The 23,588-nt window shown below is 46.5% G+C and overlaps 1 protein-coding gene across 4 annotated transcripts in view; it reads left to right on the top strand.

Annotated features, from left to right (window-relative positions):
* Positions 1-23,588, top strand: part of FOXN3 (forkhead box N3) — a 257,286-nt gene that overhangs the window by 222,028 nt on the left and 11,670 nt on the right. For 2 of the 4 annotated variants that reach the window (XM_025041992.1, XM_015599739.2), the window contains exons 5-6: positions 8,246-8,311; positions 17,239-17,344. In XM_025041992.1, coding sequence (XP_024897760.1) covers positions 8,246-8,311; positions 17,239-17,344 — 172 coding nt within the window. The remainder of the gene's footprint in view (positions 1-8,245; positions 8,312-17,238; positions 17,345-23,588) is intronic. The other 2 variants (XM_025041993.1, XM_025041994.1) reach the window with 2 other exon arrangements.

The following is a 23,588-nucleotide window of genomic DNA, read 5'->3' as shown; positions in this document are numbered from 1 at the left end:
GAAAATCGAGAGTGCCAGAACAAAGAGGTGTGGGATGACAGCGTCCTGGCTGAGAGGGCACAGGTGGACCCCAGGATGGTCCAGGAAAAGGCTCGGGGCATCGAGTTCATTGGAAACACATATTTGGAAAAAGAGGCAGTGAAATGCAGACCACGCTGCAGAAACAAAGGGGACGTTAGAATTAAAAGACTCGGAAGACGTCCAAGTTAAAGCATTTCTCATTGCCCGGACAAGACGCAAGTTGGAAGCACCAGCTCGTGGACTGTCAGTGAGCCTGCTTTCACTTCTGAGGCAGGGAGGCAGCAGCGACAGTGATTGACTCAGAGAGAGGGTCCCTGCGAAGACCCCCAGATCAGCCACCCTAATGCCACATTAGAAATGGGGCATCTGAGACCTTAGAGACACCTTGGCATCCAACTCCCATCCTAGGGTGCATGTGGAGCTCTGTATTTATCTTCCAGAACCTTCTCCTCAAATCTCCTTCTGCATGAAATGGACTGAGGGGTAATAAATGGACAACTTACACAAGTTAGAAGGCCGCCCCTGACTGGGGAGCCGACTTAGATAAATGCATTCCTCAGTCTGCAGTCGATGGTGACACTGCCCTCAGGACCAGTACACCCCTCATTTAGAGTTCACCAGTCACTGTTTTGAAGCTGGGAAAGACTTCAAAGATGTATGAACAAGAGCCTAATAAGACCTAAAATGTATGTGTATACATCATTGTTTTTTCCTCCAGCTTGATTTAGATTATCTTTTGTTGCAACAAACAACTGTTAGTTTCAACTTGCTTAACAAGTGCATTTTAACTCACCTTATTTCTTCAGAGTAGCAAGAGTTTGGAGTTTTCTTCGACTCAGTTTTTTGCAGGAGAAGGCTGGCTCTCAGTGTTCTCTAACTGCAGTCCCATCGTGAAGATGATTTTCGAGGTCACAACTTAGAGTCGATCTTTTCATGAGGCTTTTTATTCCCTAAAATCTCGTCAATCATGACGAATGTCCACTGAGCTTAGTGGCTTCACTCTCTCCCTCGTCTGGCTGTGAAAACCCCTCAGATGTTTGCGGTTCATAGCAATACCATCTTAACAACCTTCAGCCAGAAGGGAAGTGCGAGAAATACTCGCGCTAAGTGACCTTGATAGATCTGACGGCGTCCCCGTTCTGCTGCCTTCCAGATCAGAGGTGGCTGTTTCAGATACCTTGATTGATTGCAACAGCCACCAAAGAGTACGACTTCTACTTCACTGGTTTCACAGCCACAGACATAGATATTCTCTCTATTAAACTACGCCTAGGGATTTTGCGAACGGGGGCGGGGGGGGGGGAGTCAACAATAAAGTGATTTTTATATCTATTTATTTACTTTCGATGTATTCTTTTTTGAGATCATTTGGTTCAAAGAACTGCTTTTCTTGACCATGGCGCGTGTATACAGAAGCTCGGTACAGGGTTCCTCATCCTGATGGGCTTTGGATGGCATTCACATATCCTTGGTTTACCATCACTACAGATGGTTCTGTACCTTTCACACACATCGGAATCTTCTGATGAATTTTCGCAAAACTCGGTATTGCTGGGGTACGGCCTCGCATTTGGTTTCCTGGAATTTCCGGGGGTTCCACTGCACATCCAGAGGCTTATGCCCCAGGCAGCAGCAGCACCTTTAGCCTCAGACAGCTGGATTGGACGAGCCATCCATTAGTTTGTTCTGGCACCGCATTCCAGAACTGTTCTAGGTACCAGGGATACAGAGAACAAGGCAGGTGAGGAAGGCGGGCTTTTGTAGTAGGGCTCACTTTCCAGCAGAGAATGTGGAAGAGATTATGAGCACCTTGGCGTGTGCTTCTGATTAAGGCTGTATTGTGTCCTTATATCTGATCATTTCTGTCCGAGTGTGTTGTCTATTATTTGGTTTTGTTTTGTTTTTTTTACATTTCTTGAATCTCTTTTATTCGGTTATATGAAGACCTTTCATCATCCTGTGAAACATTTCAGGTACGTAGTGGAGCAGGGAGAAATAGAGAAACACATTAGCCCTATGGAAAATCAAACAATTTCTAAGAAGGTAATGATTGCTGGTTGTAATTCTCAGGCTTTCCATATGGGAAATGTGTTGTTATCATTTTGTAAGGTCAGTCAGCTCAAGATGCTAAGAATGGGGTTCGCGTTTTTGTAGTCATTCTACAGCAGTGAGGATTGAATCTGGGGCTCCCAACCATCCTTTGTATTCTGAGTTTGTCAATGGATGGTCTCTGCAGACACTTCCTCTGATGCCAGAGCTCAGAGGAAGGGGAGCTGAGTGTAGACAGAAACCCACAGGATACCCAGGCCCGGCTGGATGGATGGCGCTGACGTGGACCCAGCCGATGACCGGCCACAGGAATAAAAGGATATTCTTCCAGCCTTACTAAGAGTGTTAGCACCTCAAAGGTGTTGGAGCAGATGCCCCATTTGGTAGGTACTCCTGGGAGCCCATACTCCTGGCAGCCCCGAGTCAGAAAGAGAGGAAGGAGTCAAGGGACATTACAGGCAGAACCAGGAATGAGATGAAAAACCAAGCTGGCTCCCCCCAAGTCTGTAGCCACCCACCACCGTTTTAAAAGGAATGCACTCAGACCCCAGATGAGAGTCACCTGTTACACAGTGGCAAAACCAGGACCTGAACCCAGGAATCCTCATGCCCTGCTGAGTGATTTTTTTCCATCATACCCACAGAGAAAAAGCCTCCTCCTGTGCTTAAAAGAAACCATCTCCATCCAATTTGGGGGAAATGAAGGACAGTATTGTTTTAAATCCAAGAAGCTCAACCATTGGTTCTAGGAACTTTGTGGCCTGTGTCTTTCACTGCAGCATAATATAATTGTCTCTGTACCTTCAAGAGAAAGGGCTTCAAAAACATCTGTAAGACGTGTGACCGTTTTTCAGTCTCGTACTGCGGAAAAGAGGCAAAGTGATAAGATAACCGCATTAAGGATGAAAATTGAAATGGGCCTCTGGGAACCGGTCCAGAGGAGGAGTAACATTTGTTACTGAAGCAGAGAAGGGAGGAGTGTTTGAATGTGGGATTTGAGATTGGCTGCATTTTGAGGGTGGTCGTAACTTTGTTAAGCACCCATGACGTCATGCTCGGTGGGACGCTGCATCAACCAGTGGCAATGATGTGGGTTTCTATATTAGGATGCTGACTTAGGTCTTGTTGGGAGACACTTTCTCCCCTTTAAAAATAGAGTTCTGCTGCTTTATTCCCCTGCACCGCGCCGCCTCACCCCCGTTCTCCAGAGTTACGGCCTGAAGGATACGCCTGCCAAGTGGATCTTCATTCCTCAAAAGAGTTCATGGCCAAAAATATCTTCCTCTTTTCTTATGCTGATAAACTGGATTGAACCACCTTCTCTCTTAAGCCCAGGAGAAATCCTATATAGCCATCCCACTGCTCCCCCTTCCCAGAATCTAGTCCCGGACCTTTTGTCCTTCAGAACCAGCGGTGCCTCCGAAGCAGAAGAATCCTCTAACCCTCGAACAGCTGCCCAGTCCCCTAAAACATCTCCAGCCAAAAAGCTCCAAAATAAGTGTCCTTGGTCAACAGCATCCTGCCAAAAAGATGTTCTTCCGTCACATCTCTGCTACCTAAGGGCGTAAAGCACCATTCGTCTGTCTTGACCACAGAGAATTGAAAGGCTTTCAGGGAGACCCAGAGTGTGCTCGGGAAGCATAACGTTACCCAAAGCAGCCAGTGGGGGTGACCCCAGGAGGTACCAGCTGTGAGCAGGCAGAGGAGAGAGCGGGTGGGGCTGCGCCGGGCTGCACGGGAAGGGAGAAAGATGAGGGGGCTGAAGGAGGAGCGATTTGCTGTGCTGGGGCCACGTCTCCAGGACCTAGGCTAGGGTCTGTGGGGAGAGGCAGTGTGCTGGGCACAGGTTACAGGTTACACACGCGTCGTTTCTGCCTTCCCGTGGTCTGCAGTCTGAACGAAAGAGAATGTCAGCGTGAACACTGGTGTGTGTGTTTGTGCACAAAAATGTCACCACAGGAAAACTTAAGTCACATATACTAATATGAAAGGATGGCAATATATGTCATTAAGTGAAAAATAAGGGGAAAAAGTTATTTCAAAAAGTATTTTTCCTATAAACCCATTTTTAAAGAGTCAGTACATGTGTATGAGTGTTAAGTATATGTGTGTTGGTGTCTCAGTGAATGTACGTAAATGCCTGTATTTATGTAGATAGTTTCTGGACTACTTAAAGAGAATGTGAGTCTGGTCTGTGGGAAAGGCACTAATTTCTCAAATTATTTCCAACTAGTATATATTTTTTTACTGTGAAAACGTTAATGATTTTTTTTAAAGGGAGAAAACCTAGACATTTTAATAATAGATAAGAATAAGCATTGTAGCATCTCTGGAGAGGAGAGATGGGAGCTCGTCCGCTCTGAAGCCTGAAGCACATGCAGAATGTCAGGGCGTGTCGAGCATGAAGGTGTGTCACATGTTTCGCGGAGGGTCGAAGAGACTTTTTCCCATAAAAACGTGGCTGGCAGAGGCTGCCTGGTGTCCCCTCGCCACACCTGGAGCCAAAAAAGAAGGGTCCTTTTAGTATTGATTTATAAAATTCTCAGGGTTCTGTACTTACTGGGTAAAGGAAGAGGTCTGGTGGATTAATTTCATTTACCTGTAAATCTGGGTTTTTGAACCCACGTAACATTGTATTTGATGTACTAACAAATGAGAATAAAAAAGATGTTCTTCAGGAAAAAAAATCTTTGCAACTTTGGGGTAGGCAAAGATCAGTTAGTTGAGACACATAAAAAGCATTGAATTACAAAAGAAATTGATAAATTGGTCTTAAAATGTTTTAAACTTCTGCTTATAAAAAGACTATTAAGAAACTGAATAGATAAGCTGAGGAAAAAAAATATATCTCACAAAGTACTTCCATCCAGAATGTTTAAAGAAATCTTACAACTCAATAGTAAGAAGTTGAACAACCCAGTTTAAAAAATGGGTACAAACTTCAGCAGGCATTTCACAAAAGAAGTTATACAAAGGGCTGTTAAGCAGATGAAAAGATGCTCAACATCACTCGTCATTAGGGAAATACAAATTAAAACCACAACGAAATACCACTACACATCTACTACAATGGCTAAAACTTCAAAAGACTGACAATTTCAACTGTTGGCAAAAATGCTACATGGTACATCCTCTTAGGAAAAGCGTTTGTCAGTTCCTTATAAAGTGAAACATACACAGACCAGCAGTTACCCAAGGATAATGAAAGTATATGTTCACGAACCACTGGTACAAAACTTCATAGCAGCTTTTGAGATAAAATCCCAAACTGGAAGCAATCCAGATGACCGTCTTCAGGCAGATAAACAAATTGTAGTATATCTATGCAATGGAATACCACTCAGTGATAGCAGTAATAGAGCAGGACCCACTGACACCACATCATGGGTGAATATCGCCCAGGGCAACGGTGGGGATGACTGCAAAGGGGCACAAGAAAACTTCAAGGCGATGGAAATCTGTAGCGTACCTGTGCTCTTTATCTTGATTAAGGTGGTGGTAGCGCTGGTGTAAAATTTGTCAGAACTCAGTAAATTACACCGAGGATGGCACTCACTGTGATGCTGGTGTGCGCACACTTGCATAAACACACAATCGTGCTTTCTCATACCATTCGTAGTTCTTACGTTCGTCAGTTCTCCTGCCAAGATGGCAAGAGGGAGGGCATCCCATGCCTTGTCCTCCGTTCCACTCTGCCCATAGGGTTTCGTGTTCGGGCTTATGCCGCTCAGGAACTGACCCCTTCAGAATGGAGAGTTGGGGCCGTAGGTTCGAACTGATTCTGAATGAGATGAGAATGCTGGGTGTCACACCTACCCCAAATGCCTGGAGACCAGCAGAGTGCGAAGGTAGCATCAGAATTATTATCTGTGGAGGCCAAAGGCGTGGCAAATCTGGGTGGAAGAAAGGATTGAGTGACTTGTCCTTAGAAGCGTTGTTCTTTCTTGGTTTAAGTGTTTATTTGGCTTGGCTGGGGTCGGGGTGGGAGTTGTGGGTGGATGTTATGTGGGTCTAAAGCGCTCCTCAAGAGACCCCTTAGGTTCTGCAAAATTCATGTGAGTGTTAATTCTATTCTTTTCCTTTAAGGTCTCTTTGTCTTCCTACTCTCGCATTTATTTCATTATATCTGTCTGAGGCCCTTTATACCTTCCTCCTGAGGTCCGATGTATTTTTGAAGAATACGAAACTACTTCCTTTAATTTTCCGCAAAACAAATAGGAAAAGACTCCTGACTTCTTACCTGTATTTTCCTCTTGCTCTGCCCCCATCAGACCTCCTGGTGGTTCCGGAAAACTGTGGGTAAGAGTCACCTGGGAAGGCGGGGACCATCCAGCCGGACCGTGGGTTGCCTGCAGCGTGTGCATTCTCAAAATATGGCAAAGAAATTTTACCTGGTGTAAAAAACAAAAACAAAAACAAAAACCTGGCATGTTATGTCAGCCCTGAGACAGGAAAGTCCCTTTCCAAAAAGAGACTAGAAAGGACGTCCTCAGTGTCCCCGCCCCGCCCCCACGGCACCTCTAGGAGCTGCTGTTCAGCAGTGCCCTGAAAATGCAAATTCTCGTCTTGGCAACAGGCCCTGTGGGGAGAGGAGAGGGCATGGGCCACGGGAACCCTGGGAGCAGTGAGTGGAATGTTATATTTTTCAGTTCACCCTTCAGCTGACATATATATTTTAATATCAGTGGGAAGCGATGACTGTTTTAGGAATTTCACCCCAGGAGTTGCCATATCAGTTAATTTACCTGTTTTTCATACAATGTACTTATTAAAATAAACTTTCACTCCATTATGGAGTGTAAGTAACGGGCCTCCTGCAGGCAAAATAGAAAAGGGCTTGCAGAGTAAAAGTTCCTTCCCTTTTTTTTTTTTTTTTTGACATTGTCTTCTGGAACCAGCTTCATCTATATTATTAATCGCTGGTGGGGCTTTCTGCTGCTTCCCATTTCTCCCTTGGAATTAAACTGCACATATAAAGTATGAAAAATGTACTTTTCTTAAACAGTAAAAAAGTCATTTTCTTGCATAATACCCAAAATAAAGTGCCACGGAGCCATTAGTAGTAAATTGAATTTTTTGGTATGTAATTTGTACAAAAACTGACAAGTGCGGGCCCCCGTTCCCCTCATCGTCAGTCACTGGGTTTAGCGGACACAGAGGCTGTAATCTGCAAGGACAGGCATTGTGATGTCGGCTTCCACTGCACACTTCGTTTATTTGGACAGGGCACAGGCGGCAGCTTCTGTCACGCGGCGTCACCGCGCCATTAGCGGATTTCGCCCCAGGGCAGCTGGGACGCCGGGTTGGGGCAGATGTTCTTTTCAGTCTATTCAGTGACCATTCTTGGGGGTTGTTTACTGTTGCCATGGTGACTTTCATTTCCATAGCAGCCGCGCTGCTGTTTCTCAGAGGAAAATGAATTTAGTTATAAAAGGATAATATTTTTCTCTGTCTCTATATAAACCTGCCATCTGTCAACCGGTGGATCAGTAAGGGTTCAGAAACCTATTAAGAATTATAGCAATGAAATGATGAGGGGTTTTTTTTTTTTTTGTCCCATATTAAAAGCAATAATAGATGTGGAAACAAACATTGTGCCCTCGATATTATAACTTTAATTTTTTAAAATATATTTTAAGTGTTTGTTTTTTTAATGCCTCACCACCTCCACCACCGCTGTGCACACAATCTCATACAATTTCCATTCTGACAAGTGGAAATGACCAAACGTCTTGTTTGTAATCTCACTAGATGCAGGTGTATTTAATGCTTTCTCTGATTGGTGCTGTGAGTTTCTCCGCTTCATTAAAGATTCCTGTGGCCAAACCTCTTATTGTCACCCCACTCTGCTATGCCTCCACTCCAGGGGAACAAGCTGTGGGGGTGTATAGATCAGCAAGTTACCAGGAACATACAGTACAAATTATGAAATTAACAAATTGAGAAGAGACCATGCTTTTTCTGAAAAAACTTAGAATCTGCCCCTGAAATCTCATTCTAGAATAATCTTCTCTCAAATCCAAATGGGAAGAAAATCATCTTTGGGATAGCTTATCTAGTTTTGGATTTTTTTTTTTTCCTCTGTTGCATTCATAAGCTATATCATGCAGGGGGAAAACACACAGACACATTGGCCCTGTTGTAAATAATGTTATTTATTGGTTGATTTTTCCAGATCCTGACATTGATGCTGCCAGTGCCATGATGCTTTTGAATACTCCCCCTGAGATACAAGCAGGTTGTGAGTAGATATTTCTATAGCCTTCAGCACCATAGTTTGTGAACTTAACCTTCTCATTTATATACCAGGCCTTAGGAAGAACTAATGCTCAAGTACAACTTCTCTTGTAGAGTCACTTTAAAACTACCTAAGTGCATGATTACATGCATATGCATATAAACATGCATCCATGCATATGTATGAATGAATGCTTAGGTGTGTTTCCAAGATGACAAAGTTCCAATATAATTTCAAGGCCTAAGACTTGGGGGAAGGGAAGCAGCCCCTATAATGAATCCCGGTGGAGAGACCTTCTTTACTCCTGCAGGCATTGTTCCTGTGAGTTTAGTTTCTGCTAGGAGAGGCTACGTAGGGCCAGCTTCCCAGTCATGGGGCTGAGCAGTGCCCCTTTTAAGAGATTTCTTTCCCTTTTGGGACCTCATTAATCGCAGGCTCCCGTTGTATAGACGGAGTGGTAAGGAAGGTCTGGCGAGGTGGGCGCTGTGCAGAAGCTTGGAATAACCTTGGAATGAATGACCATGGCGCCCCCCGTGTCACCCCCACCGGCCTTCCAGGCTGCCGTAGAGAGGAGGACGGGGCTCATTTAGTTAAGCAGAGCTGTCTTCACCTTCTGTTGGCCGTTGAGCAGCGTCAGGCATGGACGACGCCTTTCCTTCTTTGAACGTCTCTTCTGTCTACCGCCTGGTGTTTTTTCGCCACGTCTGGAGCTAGACTACTGTGGTTTTAGAAAGATCTTCTTAGAAAGTGTTGGAAAATGGCCTTAAATGGAGCTATCTGTCCCCTCCTCCTCCTTACTTGAGGCTATTCCTCTGCCCAAATTCCACCCCAGCCAGAGCCCTGCCGAGCGGACAGTTAGCTTGTCCTCCAAGGTCTGCTCAGCTCGTCATCGCGAAGCTGCTGCGTTGCAGCCTCCTGTCGATGAAACGCGCCGGTGTGCAGATGATGGCGTGAGAAACAGACCCCAGCACGACGCCCACCAGGGCTGGTGCCCACCTTATGGCCGGGTCTGCAGCTCGTTTGGGGCTCCGGCTCTCAGAAGACCATACGGTCTCCTGAGCAAGGGGGGTCCCCCACTTTTAGAGCCAATAGTGCACTGATGCGGAGGTCCAGGTCATCCTTCCTAGCCCTGCCCTTGTCACATTCTTCCAGCAGCTTTAAGAAACTTGACTCCTTTCTTTCTCACTCGTTCCTCTTTTTAAAAGACCCAAGGGCTGTCGCCAAGCGTTCTCAGGAGGGGCTTGTCCCTCTGCCAGCAGCTGACATTACCTGCTCCTAGTGGTACAGAATCCTCAGTTTCTCTTTGCTAAACTCAAATTGCCAGCGGTTGAAATTTCAGACGGCCCAGACCTCCAAGAAGCAAACACCACTGCTGAGCAGATGTACAACTGGCTCAGGCCTGGAGCTCGCAGTTCACCTGCAGTGTGGTTTTTAAATAATGTTTGAAGTTATAGAGGAATATTTCAAAAAAAAAAAACCCGAAAAAACAACTTATTCTCAGACATTGCAAGAGGAGTAAAGACAAGATTGTAATCAAGTTACAGCCTGAAATGGTTTCTGAAATCAAGTTGCATATCTCATCAGTACTGATTTCATCAGAGCTGTGTGAGAGTCGAGCACCTTCCTTAGCACTCAGCCAGATCACAGACCACTGTAGACAGTGATCGTTGGTTTAAAGAAATCCTTTCGTCGAACTGGAATCATGGAGTTAAGAGGGAAAAGGCAAGGGGACTGGTCATTCGCGGGTCTTCAGCAGCTTGCATAAAAGTCCCTTATCACTGGATTCTTGACCACAGGTGGAAGAGAAAAGGTTTTTTTTTCCCCCATTAGTTGACAAGTTGATGATTTTTAATGTTCTCATGACAAAATGAACTTATCCCCTCCCCCTCAGCATAACACTCACAAACCGTAAATAATTATTTTTTTAAGGGTATCCGTAGTCTACATTGAAATGCTGAATCTGAGTTTTCAAAGCTCATTGTTTATGTGTCGAAGCTGGAGGCTGATTTCCAGAAGGCTTTCCCGCCTCACTGTGAGAAACCCAGCACAGCCTTCCTGCAGGCCTCACACCCAGAGGGGGCTCCAGGGCCCTGGACGGGGCTCCAGGGTGCCCACAGAGGTGGTGGAGGGAGACGCCGTCAGCCAGAGCAGCAAAGACTGGGGAGAGAGTGGGGACGCCATCTTCTCGTGCTGCTCCCCTCTGGCCCCAAGCCCTAGTAGACTCCCTTGGAGGTCAAGGTGGAGCAGATGCAGTGTCCCTAAAGACTGGAGCCGAGCTGCAGGAGGGAAGTGCGCCTGGGTCCAGGGTCTGCTCTGTGCTGGGGACGCCAGGCGGCCGCTCCTCGGCTTCCTACGCAGCTCAGTCAGGGCGAGCGTCCCCAGCGCTTTCCGTTCGCTCTTCTCTGCTTCGCTCTTCCTTTCTCTCTCTTTATTGTCATTTTACGTTGCATAATGTTTCTTACCCCAGGATTTGATATAGTGCCTCGCTTCCCGAAGGGAGAAGCATAGAGACATATACTGATGAAGCCATCATCCCCTACCCAGCCAGCTTTGCCCAAGGCCTGGAAAAAGTGAGGGGATTTCTAGCCCAAAGGTTCAAAGGCGGCAGACACTCGGCCGCAGTAATGGAGTGTGGGCAGCGGGCAGCCAGCCTAGTGGTGTTGGTGACCCCGCGTGGATGTATGTGTGCATCATCCACATTCAGGGCTCTGCCGCTGCCCACGTGTGGGGAGCGTGGGCGCCTGTGTGCACAGAGCCTGCCTGTGTTCTCCCCCGGGCTGGTCTGTGGCTGGTCTCTGGGTATAGAGCCTCGTGTGCTATTTATAGCCTCTTGTTTTCACCTCCTGGGCTGCATGACGCTCCTGTTTGGACGGGGCCACCAACCTAGTCTATCTGCCACTGTCACTCCCAGCTGTAAGGGCTGGCTGGCCCGGATGGCTGGAAAGGCGTTTCCTCTGTCATGCCCTTCGTGGCCACTCCACTTCAGGCCACCAGACAGCAGCCACTTAGATCTTTTCCTCTCATCCTGCCCTTGGTCGGCATCTGCAAATCTAGCTCGGGGCTGGCAGACGGGCCACAGTCCGGGGTCTGAACTGAGTAGGTCGTACAAAGGAAATGACTCAAGGAGCTGGTAAGAACAGCAGTGGGCCTCCCCTTGATCTCTGGGGAGCCCCACACTGCCCAGCAGAGCTCAGCGCGCCACGTCTGGCTTGAGCTGGACGCCCTGCAGTCCCCTGTGCCTCTCCCTGCAGCCCGATGCTTCACTTCCAACATTTTATCATTGCCCCCCACCCATCCCCGGTGGCGGTGTCGACTAATTCCAGCTTCTGGAGTCTACTGAAGTACCTGCTTTGCAGTCCCCTTTGACAAGCCCCATGAGTCACCTTTAACCCCAGTGGAGGGATCGTTATGAAGCCAGGAGTCAGGTCACCATTATCCACCTTCAAAGGCTTGTATAATCCTTGGTTGGAATGTCCCAGAGAGGAGCTCCAGATAATAAACAAAACAACAAAATGGGACAGGGGAGAGGAAGGGGACGGGAAGTGGGTAGGGGAGGGGGGGCAACATTCTGCACCCTGCCCAGAACTAGGAAACATACCAGAGACACCAGTCACCTGACGAGAAAGGCAACCAGGAAGTCAGTTCCCCTGTGCCACCCCCTCCCCTGTGAGCAGGCGGAAAGGCCGACTTTAGGAAAAGGAAGGATTGATGGATCACCTGCTGCTCAGCTTATGGCCTCTCAGAGGTTAATTTTAGAAGCTGTGAAAACCGAGGAAGCTGAGCATCAGGAGGGAAGCGGGATGGGGAAGGGCGGAGGGATGGGGAAGGGCGGAGAGGCGGCACTGGTGGGGGAGCGTGGTGGAGGCTTTGTCTTGTGCCGTAGACTTTTTTTTTTTTTAGGTTCTCAAGATGATCACATTTAGATCACAGGGAGCGGTGCCGCTTGATCTGACTGTGTGTGTGAGTGTTGCATTCTTACGGGTTAAGAATAAGAACATTTAGAGCCACTCTATTAACTTAAGAGAAAGTGGTTGATCAGCTCTGGTGCTGATGTCTCTGACACCTCATCCCAGGAAGGTGAGAGTCTCAGATGTATGGCTTCTCCCCTATAAAAGCCGAATATTTAACTGATCTAACAAAAAGGGATGTGCCTTTTCTAGTGAGAGCCACAAATCTAAGTTAGAGGCCATTTTTAAAAGTTTAGTTTTTTAAAATCTCTAGCTGGAACCTAGGTATAATTTTAGTACTTTGAGTTGGGAGCACTGGTTATGAAGGGCTTGGGCTTGAACGGTTTTGATATACTTTGAGAGAAATACAGAGTAAATGGAAGGGGAGGACTGGAAGGGCTGAGGAATGGACCTTTAGAATCCCAGAATCAAAAAAGTCAAAACGTGGACCTCAGAACACCATTCTCAGGCATTTTTAGAATGGCTAGGATTCGGGTTTTTTTTTTTTTTTTCAGAAGCCACGTTCCTGACCCTTGAGGATAGAGACAGAAAGGAGAAAAGATGAGGGAACAGTTAAGTGTCACAGCTGGTTTCTGGCAGCCAGTGAGCAAATATGAACACATCCACCATCCCAACACGGAGAGCACTGCCAACGATAAGGGCTGAGAAATGCCGGGATTGGCAGAGGCAGCGTTCGGTTGCAGCTCGTTTGAAAACAAGCTTCAGGATTCACAAGAAGAGTCTGGTTTACATGCCAGAAGTCTTGCAAAGTTCAGGAAATAGCTCAGGGAAAGCTTTTTAATGCTGCAGGGTCGCTCTGTCCATGAAATTCTCTTTGAAGTGGATACAGTTCATTAATCAGGAAGATGTTTTAATGGGTGAATGCAGATTTAGGGATAACTACAAAAGGCATAAGAGGCTGAAAGAATTTCCCTGTGTCTTGACCCCGTTAGACCCTGTGCCTTTCAGATAGTAAGAGGGTGCTAGCGGGATGATATGGAGAGGTGGAAGGATGAACATCACGGTGATGATGATGCATTTGCGTAATTGGCCAGCCTCTGAGCTAAGCAGTTTATATAATGTGTCTTATTTAATCCTCAAAACAATCCTATGAGGCATGTTTATGAGTAGTTTACAGGTGAGGAAACTGAGGTACAGAGAGGTTAAGACACTTGCCCAAAGCCACAGAGCCAGTGATGGGGCAAGACTTTGGATGGAGGCTGTGTTGCCCCAAGTGTCCTCTTAACTGCTGCAGGATACTTCTTCTCTAGAGGCTTACGTGAGACCAAGAATGTCGGAAGAACTTGGTCTCTAGCAGGTGCGCAGGGAGGGCTGGCTTCTTGTGTCTCCGGCAGGTGCTCAGGGGGAGGGCTGGCTTCCTGTGTCTCCAGCAGGTGCTCAGGGGGAGAGCTGGCTTCCTGTGTCTCCAGCAGGTGCGCGGGGCCTCTGAGCTAAGCAGTTTATATAATGTGTCTTATTTAATCCTCAAAACAATCCTATGAGGCATGTTTATGAGTAGTTTACAGGTGAGGAAACTGAGGTACAGAGAGGTTAAGACACTTGCCCAAAGCCACAGAGCCAGTGATGGGGCAAGACTTTGGATGGAGGCTGTGTTGCCCCAAGTGTCCTCTTAACTGCTGCAGGATACTTCTTCCCTAGAGGCTTACGTGAGACCAAGAATGTCGGAAGACCTGTGTCTCCAGCAGGTGCGCGGGGAGGGCTGGCTTCCTGTGTCTCCAGCAGGTGCGCGGGGAGGGCTGGCTTCCTGTCTCTTCCTTCCTGTTGGGTGTGCCCTGGTGCTTGAAGGTTCTAGGCACTGGGGCAGCGACTCTGGGCATGGGGCACTGTCTTTGGGGTTGCTTTTCTCCTTCGACTGGCAGTCACTGCTCTTCTGGCGACTCGGTGACCAGGAAGATGGCCAAGTCCTTCCATTGTGGTCTGGTTTTGGTCTCTTTTCATTCTCATGGGCCTTCGGCTCACTCGAAATGGAGAAAACGGGCTGCCTCAGGATCGCTCTCTGGCTGTTGTGTGGATTGTTGTAGTGATAAATAACATAATTTTCTCAATAATAATACCTGTGCTCTTAGTTAAATCTCCAAATATTCTGCGAGATAAATACCATTTTTAGCCCCATCTTGCGTAAGTAGCTTACTTGGTAGACATGGACAGTAAATGACAGAGATAGGACGTAGACCCAGGTCATTCAACATCAGAGTCTGGCTCTTGGCTACTATGCTTAAGACCACATCCCTCCTCACAATGCTTTAATGGTTTTCCCACTATCTATGAGATAAAGTTAAAACACACCTCATCCTGCCAGGATTATATGCTTTAGCAAAATTACTTTTTATTTCTTGTGCACATTGTGATTTCTATTATTTCTAGGGCTTGTGTGTGCCGTTCTTTTGCCTTTGATCTCAACTTAGATGACATTTCCTACAGGAAGTCTTCCCAGATACGCCTTACTTTGGGTTAGGTGTCTTCATCCTTCATACCTTTAGTGTCCCTGCCCCAGCATTTACCTTAGTATATTTTCATTGCTTCTAATTGTCTGTCTGTCCCACTTAACTGTGGCGACCCTATGTCCCCTTCACCTAATACACAGGTAATTGGTAAAAAAAAAAAAAAAATTGGTTTGATCCATTAATTGGTATGATCTGTTTATGGGACTGTAATAATTTTTACTGGCAAGAATTATAACTGTGGTACAGATTTTAAATACTCAAGGTCTGTGGTCTGTTTTGTCAGGTTCACTTGGTGCTCTAGTTGAAATCCCTAATGACTGATATGTTAAGTAATATTATCAAAATTAGACCGAATCTGTGGTTGTCTGACCATTTCAAGGAGAGTACCATGTAACAAAATAATTGAAAAACCCTTTCCCACAATCCCCAAAACAAACAGAAAGCCTGTCTTTTCAGGCAACATGCATATTGACTAAAACACCTGACTACAAACCTGAGAGTTCTACTGGGTTTTGCGTGTCTTCTTGGGAATTACTGGTATTTCACCACCCCGCCCCACCCCCCCCAATATGTTCTTCTAGAAGTTTTATGATCTTAGTTCTTACATTAGGTCTATCATCCATTTCTAATTAACTTTCATATATGATATGAGGTTAGGATCGAGGTTCATTTTTTCCCAAATGGACCTTCGGTTGTTCTAACTCTCCTTCCCCAATCGTGTTGTCTTGGTGTTTGTGTCAAAAATCAGGTGATGTGTGTATGTGGATCTGTTTCTGGATTCTGTTTTGCCCCGTTGGTCTCTGTGCCTGTGTTTACATCAGTGCTCCGCTGTCTTGAAAGCAGATCATGTAACTCAAGTAATATAAATTTTAGACACTCTTCCTTATCGAGAACTCATCAGTTAATCAAAGTATGATAATTAGCTACAGTATCAAATTATAGGTTTTATGATTTTAGATATTTGGTGATTCTCCTGCCTCAGATGATCTGTTATCAGAAATCAGGCTACTGTAAGGGACCGGTTGAAGTTCTCAATCTAGTTAAGCCTCCTCCTCTCACATTAAATATGAAAAGGGATGGGGGAGGTTCTAGAACACCAGACTGCACTAGTAGTTCTGACTTCAGGCACTAGTTTCAATTTTTCCTCCCATCCCACTTCTGTAAAACCTAGTAATAACAGCCTTATGCAAACCTGGAAGACGGCAAAAACACTAGCAAGCACTCCAGAGTGCCCAAGGAATCGGCTTGTAAAGTCACCCCATAATCAAGAGTGGACATTCATCCTGCATGAAAGACCTTTGATTAAATATTTGGAATATTTATAATACTCTCTTACAGAGCTAAAATTTACATGAGTAAAAGCATGTTTGTGTTTTGTAGGAAGTATTTGTTCTACGCAAATAATATCGGCTTTAAAAACTTAATAGCCATTTTTGAACAAATAGTTCTCTCGGCGTTTTTTCGTGTGGTCTTTCTTTGAGAAAGCGGTCTACTCACCTTGCCTCCGTATGAGGCTGTGCCGGGGGCCACAAGATGCTAGTGGGCAGATGGGGGTCTGAGCGAACACTGTTCAGAGCGGGGAAAAAGAGATTGGGGGGCTTGCACAAACTCACGCAAGAAGAACTAAAATCCCAAGTGCACCAGTCCCGTGTTCTCACTTCACGGAGCACGCCCGGCCCCACAGACACCTTGGAGGCGCCTTAGTAGGTACGGGAAGAATATTTGCTTGAACTAGATGAAATTGCTGTTCGGGCAATCAAAAAAGATCAAATATCAGGGGTTTCCTGTGGTTGCCCTGTTTTGTAAATCTCAGACAAAATCGGGTTTCCCTGAAACCACTGTGAGTTCGTGGAAATGGGACAGGAGCTGGTGGTCAGTCACTTGCAGACAGGTTGGCCTAGGGTTGGTTAGGTCGGTTGGAGAAGGAATGATGAGAGAACCGGAAGCTGTGCTTGGGGGGTGAAGCTTCAGGAAGGAGGCGGGAGGACCCTGCAGAGAGGGCTCTGGGCGATTCCGGGGCCGAAGTCGGAGCTTTGCCATCAACCCCTCCCTCCCAGCCATGCCCCCCGGGAGCCTGTCCCCCGGGAGCCTGTCCCCAGGCAGCGGAGATCTGGTGAGAGAATGAACTGGTTTGTGAGCGCCGAGGAACCAAGGAGCTTGTAAAATTGGCTCCGCTGTTACTTCTGGTTATCTTCTTCCCTTGTGTGATTGAGGACAACTAGAAAGATGTTCTCAGCTTCCCACCATGACTGGAGAAGCACAAGGAAGTGATTCGTTTGGTCACCTGCTGTTCAGTTGTGGCAGAGGTCTCGAGATCTTGTTAGGGTCTGACTGGAGATAAAAGCTTATATTTAATAAATGCGAGAAAACGATGTTTGAGGCCCTGTCCTCTCCTCTCCAGTCCTCTCCTCCTCTCCTCTCCTCTCCTCTCCTCTCTCTGCATCCAGAATTTCTGACTCAGTACGGAAGTCTTCCCGGCTGAACTCAAGCTTGTTGTCTTTTTCCTTTTGCTTTTCAGTTCCTCCAGGAGTGATACAGAACGGGGCGCGGGTCCTGAGCCGAGGGCTGTTCCCCGGAGTCCGGCCACTGCCGATCACTCCCATTGGGATGACGGCCACCACGAGGTAAGGGACATGCGCTCTGGGCCAGGCCCGCCTGGGGGATGGGAAGGGCATGCGTTGAAGGGCATGCGTTTCCCGCGGGGCCGCTTGACGGGATGGAGAGTGGTGAAGACAATCAACCTGGTTTGGCGTTTTAAAAAGTTAAGGTAACTACCAGGGATCCCAGAGCAAATGCCGGCTTCTCCTTCTCGGGCCGTCAAATTATCTTGGTCTCCTTGCAGGTGAGGTGATGAAGACTAATCAAATTAAGATTTTTTTTTTTTATTCAGAAGAGGACATGGGGTAAGGCGGGTAGAAGGAATTGGTGGGCAAGTTGTTTGTTAGATTCTGGGCTAATAGGTGTGAATCTAGACCCAGCCCTGTGACTTTGGGTAGCCATCTGTCTGACCACTCTGGGTCTCAGTTCCCTCGTCCATGGAACTCCTCTGCCTCTTGGGAGGAGTTGCAGTGAAAGCAAATGCAAAGTCGTGTGTGAAAAGCGCTCTGGTACGTGGTATGGGACTAGCAGGTGGCTCCCTGGCCTTGCTGCCGAGCATCAGGTCGGTGCCAAGCACGCGAACTCTTCCTGGCGCAGGGTCTTTCACCCGTCCTCGGTCACCATGGCCGGGCCAGGCGAGGGTCCCCACTAGCCCAGAAGCCTCACGTGGGCCAGCATGGGTGCCTCCGCCTCTTTGCTCTGCTGCCCCTCCGCCCACTCCCACCCGCCGTCTGCAGAAGCACCTTCCGCGCCTCCCACCGTGCCACCCTGACACACACACCCCCACCCTCTCCTCTCCTGGAGCCGAATTCGTTCCCCAGACTAATCCACTGTTTGCCCATCTTGCGCAGTTTCCCCCATTTACATTTCCCTCAGCCCCCACACGCAAGGCGCAGCACGTCCTTCAGAGCCCATCACAAAAACAACTCCTTCACAGAGCTTTTCTGAACGCGGCCTCTGAGCCAGCATCAGATGGATTTCTCTTTTCTTTGAACCCATAAACCCTGTGCTTTGCTTGTGTCCCTTTGATGAGTGACCCTATGGTAACATCTCTGTGTGTCCCCCTCTTTCCTCGGCGGTTTGCTTGCTGGGGACAAGGGCCGGGTCTTATTTGGCCGATGCCCCATCACCTTGCACAGTGCTGGGCACGGACCTGTGATGCTGAGCTGCTTCTCCTGACAGCATCATCGCCTTGCTTTTTTTTTTTTTCTACACTTAGGGATCAAGTTCCCACCTGAAGGCCATTTGGCTTTTTAGTATTTTGTGTCCCCAAGGAAACCAGCCCACAAAGTCCATTTAGCCTGAGGGAGATGCAGGGTCCACTCGCTCGTGTCTCTTCACTCTTCCGGCAAAGCAGGATAGAAGTCTCGTGATCTCTGGGCAGATGCTGGTGTCTGGAACCCGATAAGGAGGGAAGTTTGTAGGAATTAGAACAATAATAGAATTATAAAAACTACTTATCATTTCTGCTTACCCGACATGGTGATACTTTCCACAAATATATAGGAAGGGTCTTTTTCTTGTGCTTCCCCAGTACCTTTCCTGTTGTCCTTAGGTCAGTGATTCTTGAGTTCTTAAATGGTAAGCCTCTTCCATGAAGCCAAAATATTAATGCCTTTGCCTCACATTATGAGAGACATATTCTTTCTTTAAAAATCTTTTCTGCTTCACTTCTCAGTTTACCTTTTTGGTTGAGAAGACTTCAGCCCCACAGACTATTTTCACATGGAGCAACAGTCCATTTTCATTTGTGGACTCTAAGTATAGACTTCCCAGTTTGTCACCTTGAGCATTCTTTCGGTCCTATCCAGCTCTGTGGGTCCGGCCATTCCTTGTGGAAAGACACAGACGAGCCAGGCAGGGGAGGGGAATCCTGAGATTGGGGTGGCCCTCAGTGGGCGCTGCCTCCTGATTTTAATTGCTACCCTCATGGTATGTATTAGCTCAGATTTTGTTGATTAGTGTCCTCTGCAGATATTATTTAAAATGTTGGGTTGTGGGGGTGTTTGGTTGGTTTTTTGTTTTGTTTTGTTTCTTGCTGGGTATGTTCTGGTTAGAAGATAACAAAGCTCTACAATGAAACCATGAAGCCTTGTTTCCGGTTCACGTGTTGCCACTCGTCCAGTCCAGCGCAGCCCCTTCCACAGGGAAAGACCACAAAACAGTTTTCGGGGCCAGACAGACAACAGAAAACACAGTAGACATTCGAACACAGAGACGTGAACCAGCTAGAAGGTGATTAACCAGGTTACTGGAAGGGTAAAACGAGCACTCAGGGTACCGTGAAGGGAGCAATTGCAGGAAGCAGATACCTCCCCCGGGGCTGAGGGAATAAAGGGAAGAGGCTGGAAGGATTGCCTCTCCGAGTGGGAACTCAGACTTCTGAGGAGGCACCGCTTGTCCGGGCTGGAGTATCCAAGCTCAGGAGGGACGTGTGGAAGGACCAGAGGGACCTCTGAGGAGAAGGTTCCCGAAGGTGCAGGTGCTTCTAAGGGAACGTGAAGAAGCTGGTTCCCCAGGCCCTGGAAGATCCACAGAGCAGATTCAGCAGCTACTACACTGCCCAAAGTGCAGAGGCGATGCTGGGGTGAGGCAGGGACAGGAGACACAGGAGGCCCTGCCCAGTCTCTCTGTGGCACCCCCTGTTGACCAAGCCTAACGTGGAGCCATGTGGTACAGCAGAAAAGGGGCTGAGTGACAGCAGCTTCATAATGGCACAACTTGCTCATAGTCTGCCCTCTGCAAAAGCACGCCTAGTCTAAAGTGACCTCCTAGAGCATCTTAGGAGTTTTGAGCGGAATCATTTCAGTAACATATACAACCACAGTTTGCAGAAACTAGACAAGTTACCACTGACCTGGAGATAAATAACCAGGAAAGAAACCCAGCATGCACTCCCAGGACACTGTCCAAATTCTGCACCTCCCACCTCGGTTTTAAGAGAAATTAGGGAGAGATGTGTGGAAAGCTATGTTAGGTCAAGGACCCTTGCTTTTAATACCGTTGCCCTCTTTATACCCTAAATGCCTGGAAAATAGCAGGCACTGTGATGCTTTTAGAAAGAATGAACATAAACATTAGCTACACAGGTATTTGCTGAATCTGTGCCTGCGTAAAACTCATTAAGAACTGTGGTTTTTTTGCGGGGGAGGTGGGAATCTTGTTTTGCTTTTCACATTCATTTTAAAGTTTTGAAAAGTTTGGCCATGTTTCACTTGAACCAAATTCAGCTGAGGTTAAAAGGAAAACAGTCGAGAATAAAACAACAGCAAATGTCATCTGCCAGACCACGTGGCCGTGACCGCTGGTGCCTGGGAGTGTTCAGACGTTTATGTGGGTTGCTGCCCCCGTCAGTTCAGCTGGGGCAGAGGGACGGCCAAAGAGTCATTAGCACCCACTAAAGACCAATTTCCTACTCTGCTTTGTGTGACAGGTTTTCTGTGTGAGTCTAAGCGACTTCTCCTTAAGTGAAAATATTTGTCTTTCAGGGTTTTTTTTCCCCTCCACTGGGTGGCAAAGGCCATGTTTGTTTGTCTTAACTCTGAAACCATTATTGACATAGATGAAGTGTTACTTTTATTAGCTGATCATTACACAGCTTGTATTTGCTGGGTTCCTTTGCATATAATTATGATGTGAAATCTCCTTGTAAGAGTATCTGTCAATAGTGTAATTGACTTTACAGTGTTGACTTTTTACTCAATAACCTCAGAGATTGGCCCATCCTTACATGTTGGAAACCTGCTTATTTTTAAATCTGCCTGAGCATAGAGTTCTCAAGACACATTATCCTCAAAATAACTGCTCGCACATCTTAAAGTTTTATGCCTGTGTCTTCTGGTGCTTTCCCCGCGAAATTCCTTGCAGAGAATAAATATATTGAATGGAACAAACAATGATAGCCCCAGAAGAACTGTTTCTGGCTGTCTCGGAAAGTGGGAGCCCCAGGTTTCTTACATTTATAGTATCATGGGCTGCCTCCCAGGGGGTGGTCATAGCAGGTCTGGATCTGGGCCACCTTGCTTTCAACTCTTAAGGTTCTTTTTGACCCCAAGTGACCACTCAGGTGACAGAGAAGAATTAAACGTCCAGGGCTTGCCAAAGGCTTGGGAGAAAACTGATGGGAGTGGGGTTCTTCGTGAGAAAACAGAGCCCAGAAATCACACACATGAACTTGGGAAGCAAATGTCCCAGGTCTTTATCCTATTGGCTGTGTGACCTTGGCCAGGTGTACCTGGGCTTCTCGTGAGAAAACCAGCACCTGCCTTATGGGCTTTTAAGGTTAACACAGTGGCAACCCTGGCATTATTCAGGCGTTTGATAAGTAATGTGGAAGAACAAACAGCCTGATTCAGAAATGAGCAAAGAATTTGAATAGACATGTCTCCAAAGAAGATATACAGATGACCAATAAGCATGTGAAAGGATACTCAGCATTATTGATTATTAGAGAAATGCAAATCAGAATTACAATGAGATACCACCTCACACCAATTAGGATGGCTACTATCAAAAAACCAGAAAATAAGTGTTGACGAGGATGTGGAAAATTGGAACCCTTATGCATTATTGGTAGGAATGTAAAATAGTACACCCGCTGTGGAAAATAGTGTGGAAGTTCCTCAAATTTCAAATAGAATTACAGCATAATGTAGCAATTTCACATCTGGGTACATACCCAGAAGAATTGAAAGCAGGGTCTTAAAGATCGTATATTCGTGTTCATAGCAGCATTATTCACAATAGCTAAAATGTCTAAGTGACCCAAGTGTCCATCAGCAGATGAATGAATAAGCAAAATGTGATATAAGCCCAATGGAATATCATTCAACCTTAAAAAGGAAGGAAATTCTGGCAATGTGCTACAATATGGATGAACCTTGGCTATGTTTATATTGAATGAAATAAGCCAGTTACAAAAAGGCATATATACCACATGATTCCACTTACATGAGACCCTTAGAGTAGTCAGAATCATAGAGGCGAAAGTAGCATGGGGGAGTTGCCAGGGGCTCGAGGGAGAGGGAAATGTGGAGTTGTTGTTTTAAGGGGCACAGAGTTACAGTTTTACAAGATGAAGAGTTCTGGAGATGGATAGTAGTGACGGTAGCGTAACATTGGGAATGTATTTAAGTTAGGGGGGAAAGTAAAATTAATAACGTGGAGAGCCTTCGTGGATTCATCCAGCCTGCCTTCCAAGACCTTACCTGGTTTCCTGTCTGAGAAGGCTTAGATTGAGCTTCATTGTGCCACCTTCAGGACAGTGCACATGGGTGGCAAAGCCATTAGTTGAGGAGTTACGGCAGTCGTCAGGGCTGCATGTCTAAACCACAGCACGTTATAAAATTATAAGGAAGTTTCACATAATTCACGATCTAAGTCTGCTTAATTTTATTGGGATCTCTTAGGCCCTCAAATGAAAACTTCAGTTCCCAGGGAACAGGGAGCAAGTCAGGAATTAATGGACCTATTGTAATACAGAACATTAATACGTAAGGTCCTGTCGAAGCAGAATTATCAGAAACCCATCTATCAGCCTAAGACCTGCTCCTGGCCACCTGCCTTTGCCTTTCCCCTTGAGAAGGTGTTTGTAACACAAGGTCAGAAAGCTGTCAGCCTTCGCTGTTAGGATAGGTGGTGGTCTGATTGTACAACGTGAGGGAACATTTACCACTGATCTTTTTTGTATTGTACTTTGTTTTGTTTTTAAAGACCAAGCACCTGTCAGCTTTTGTCTCCTGAAATCATGGTCTTTGAAGGCAACTCTGAAACTCAATGTTCAGATTATGCTTTGTGTGGGAGGGAGAGGAGGAAATACTAAAGGGAATGGGAATAAAGAGTACCAGGAGCACAGAGCATGCACTTGAGTTCCCACTCGGCCCCCTGTCTTGGGTTTTTGGCTTTGCTTTTGGCTCTTCTGGTCCAGAAATCTAAACATTGACCAGCAAACCTGCCGTGTGAGATTTGATCAACTTTCTGGAGTTTCTTCTCATGTGTCAAATCAGTGGCATTGGTTAATGCCTTCGAAAGTGCTGGCGGCTTTTCCTATTGTGTCTGAAAATCCTCTGAACTCCTGGTGATGCTGGACTGTGCCAGATGCAAAGCCATTGAAGGAGGAGAGCTTTAGGATCATGCCTTTCTGTGTTCGGTGAGAGTCACATTTACCTCAGTGGTTTAGGGGAACAATATGCAGCTCATGGGAGAAAATTGTGCCCCCACCTCCAACCTGGGGATGACCACTGAGTTAGGACTTCTGAGATTTGAATCCAT

The sequence above is a fragment of the Pteropus alecto genome, unplaced genomic scaffold (genome assembly GCF_000325575.1).
Source record: "Pteropus alecto unplaced genomic scaffold, ASM32557v1 scaffold8, whole genome shotgun sequence".
Lineage (NCBI taxonomy): Eukaryota > Metazoa > Chordata > Mammalia > Chiroptera > Pteropodidae > Pteropus > Pteropus alecto.
Note: the sequence above shows the minus strand (reverse complement) of the source record. Positions and strands in the feature narration are given on the sequence as shown.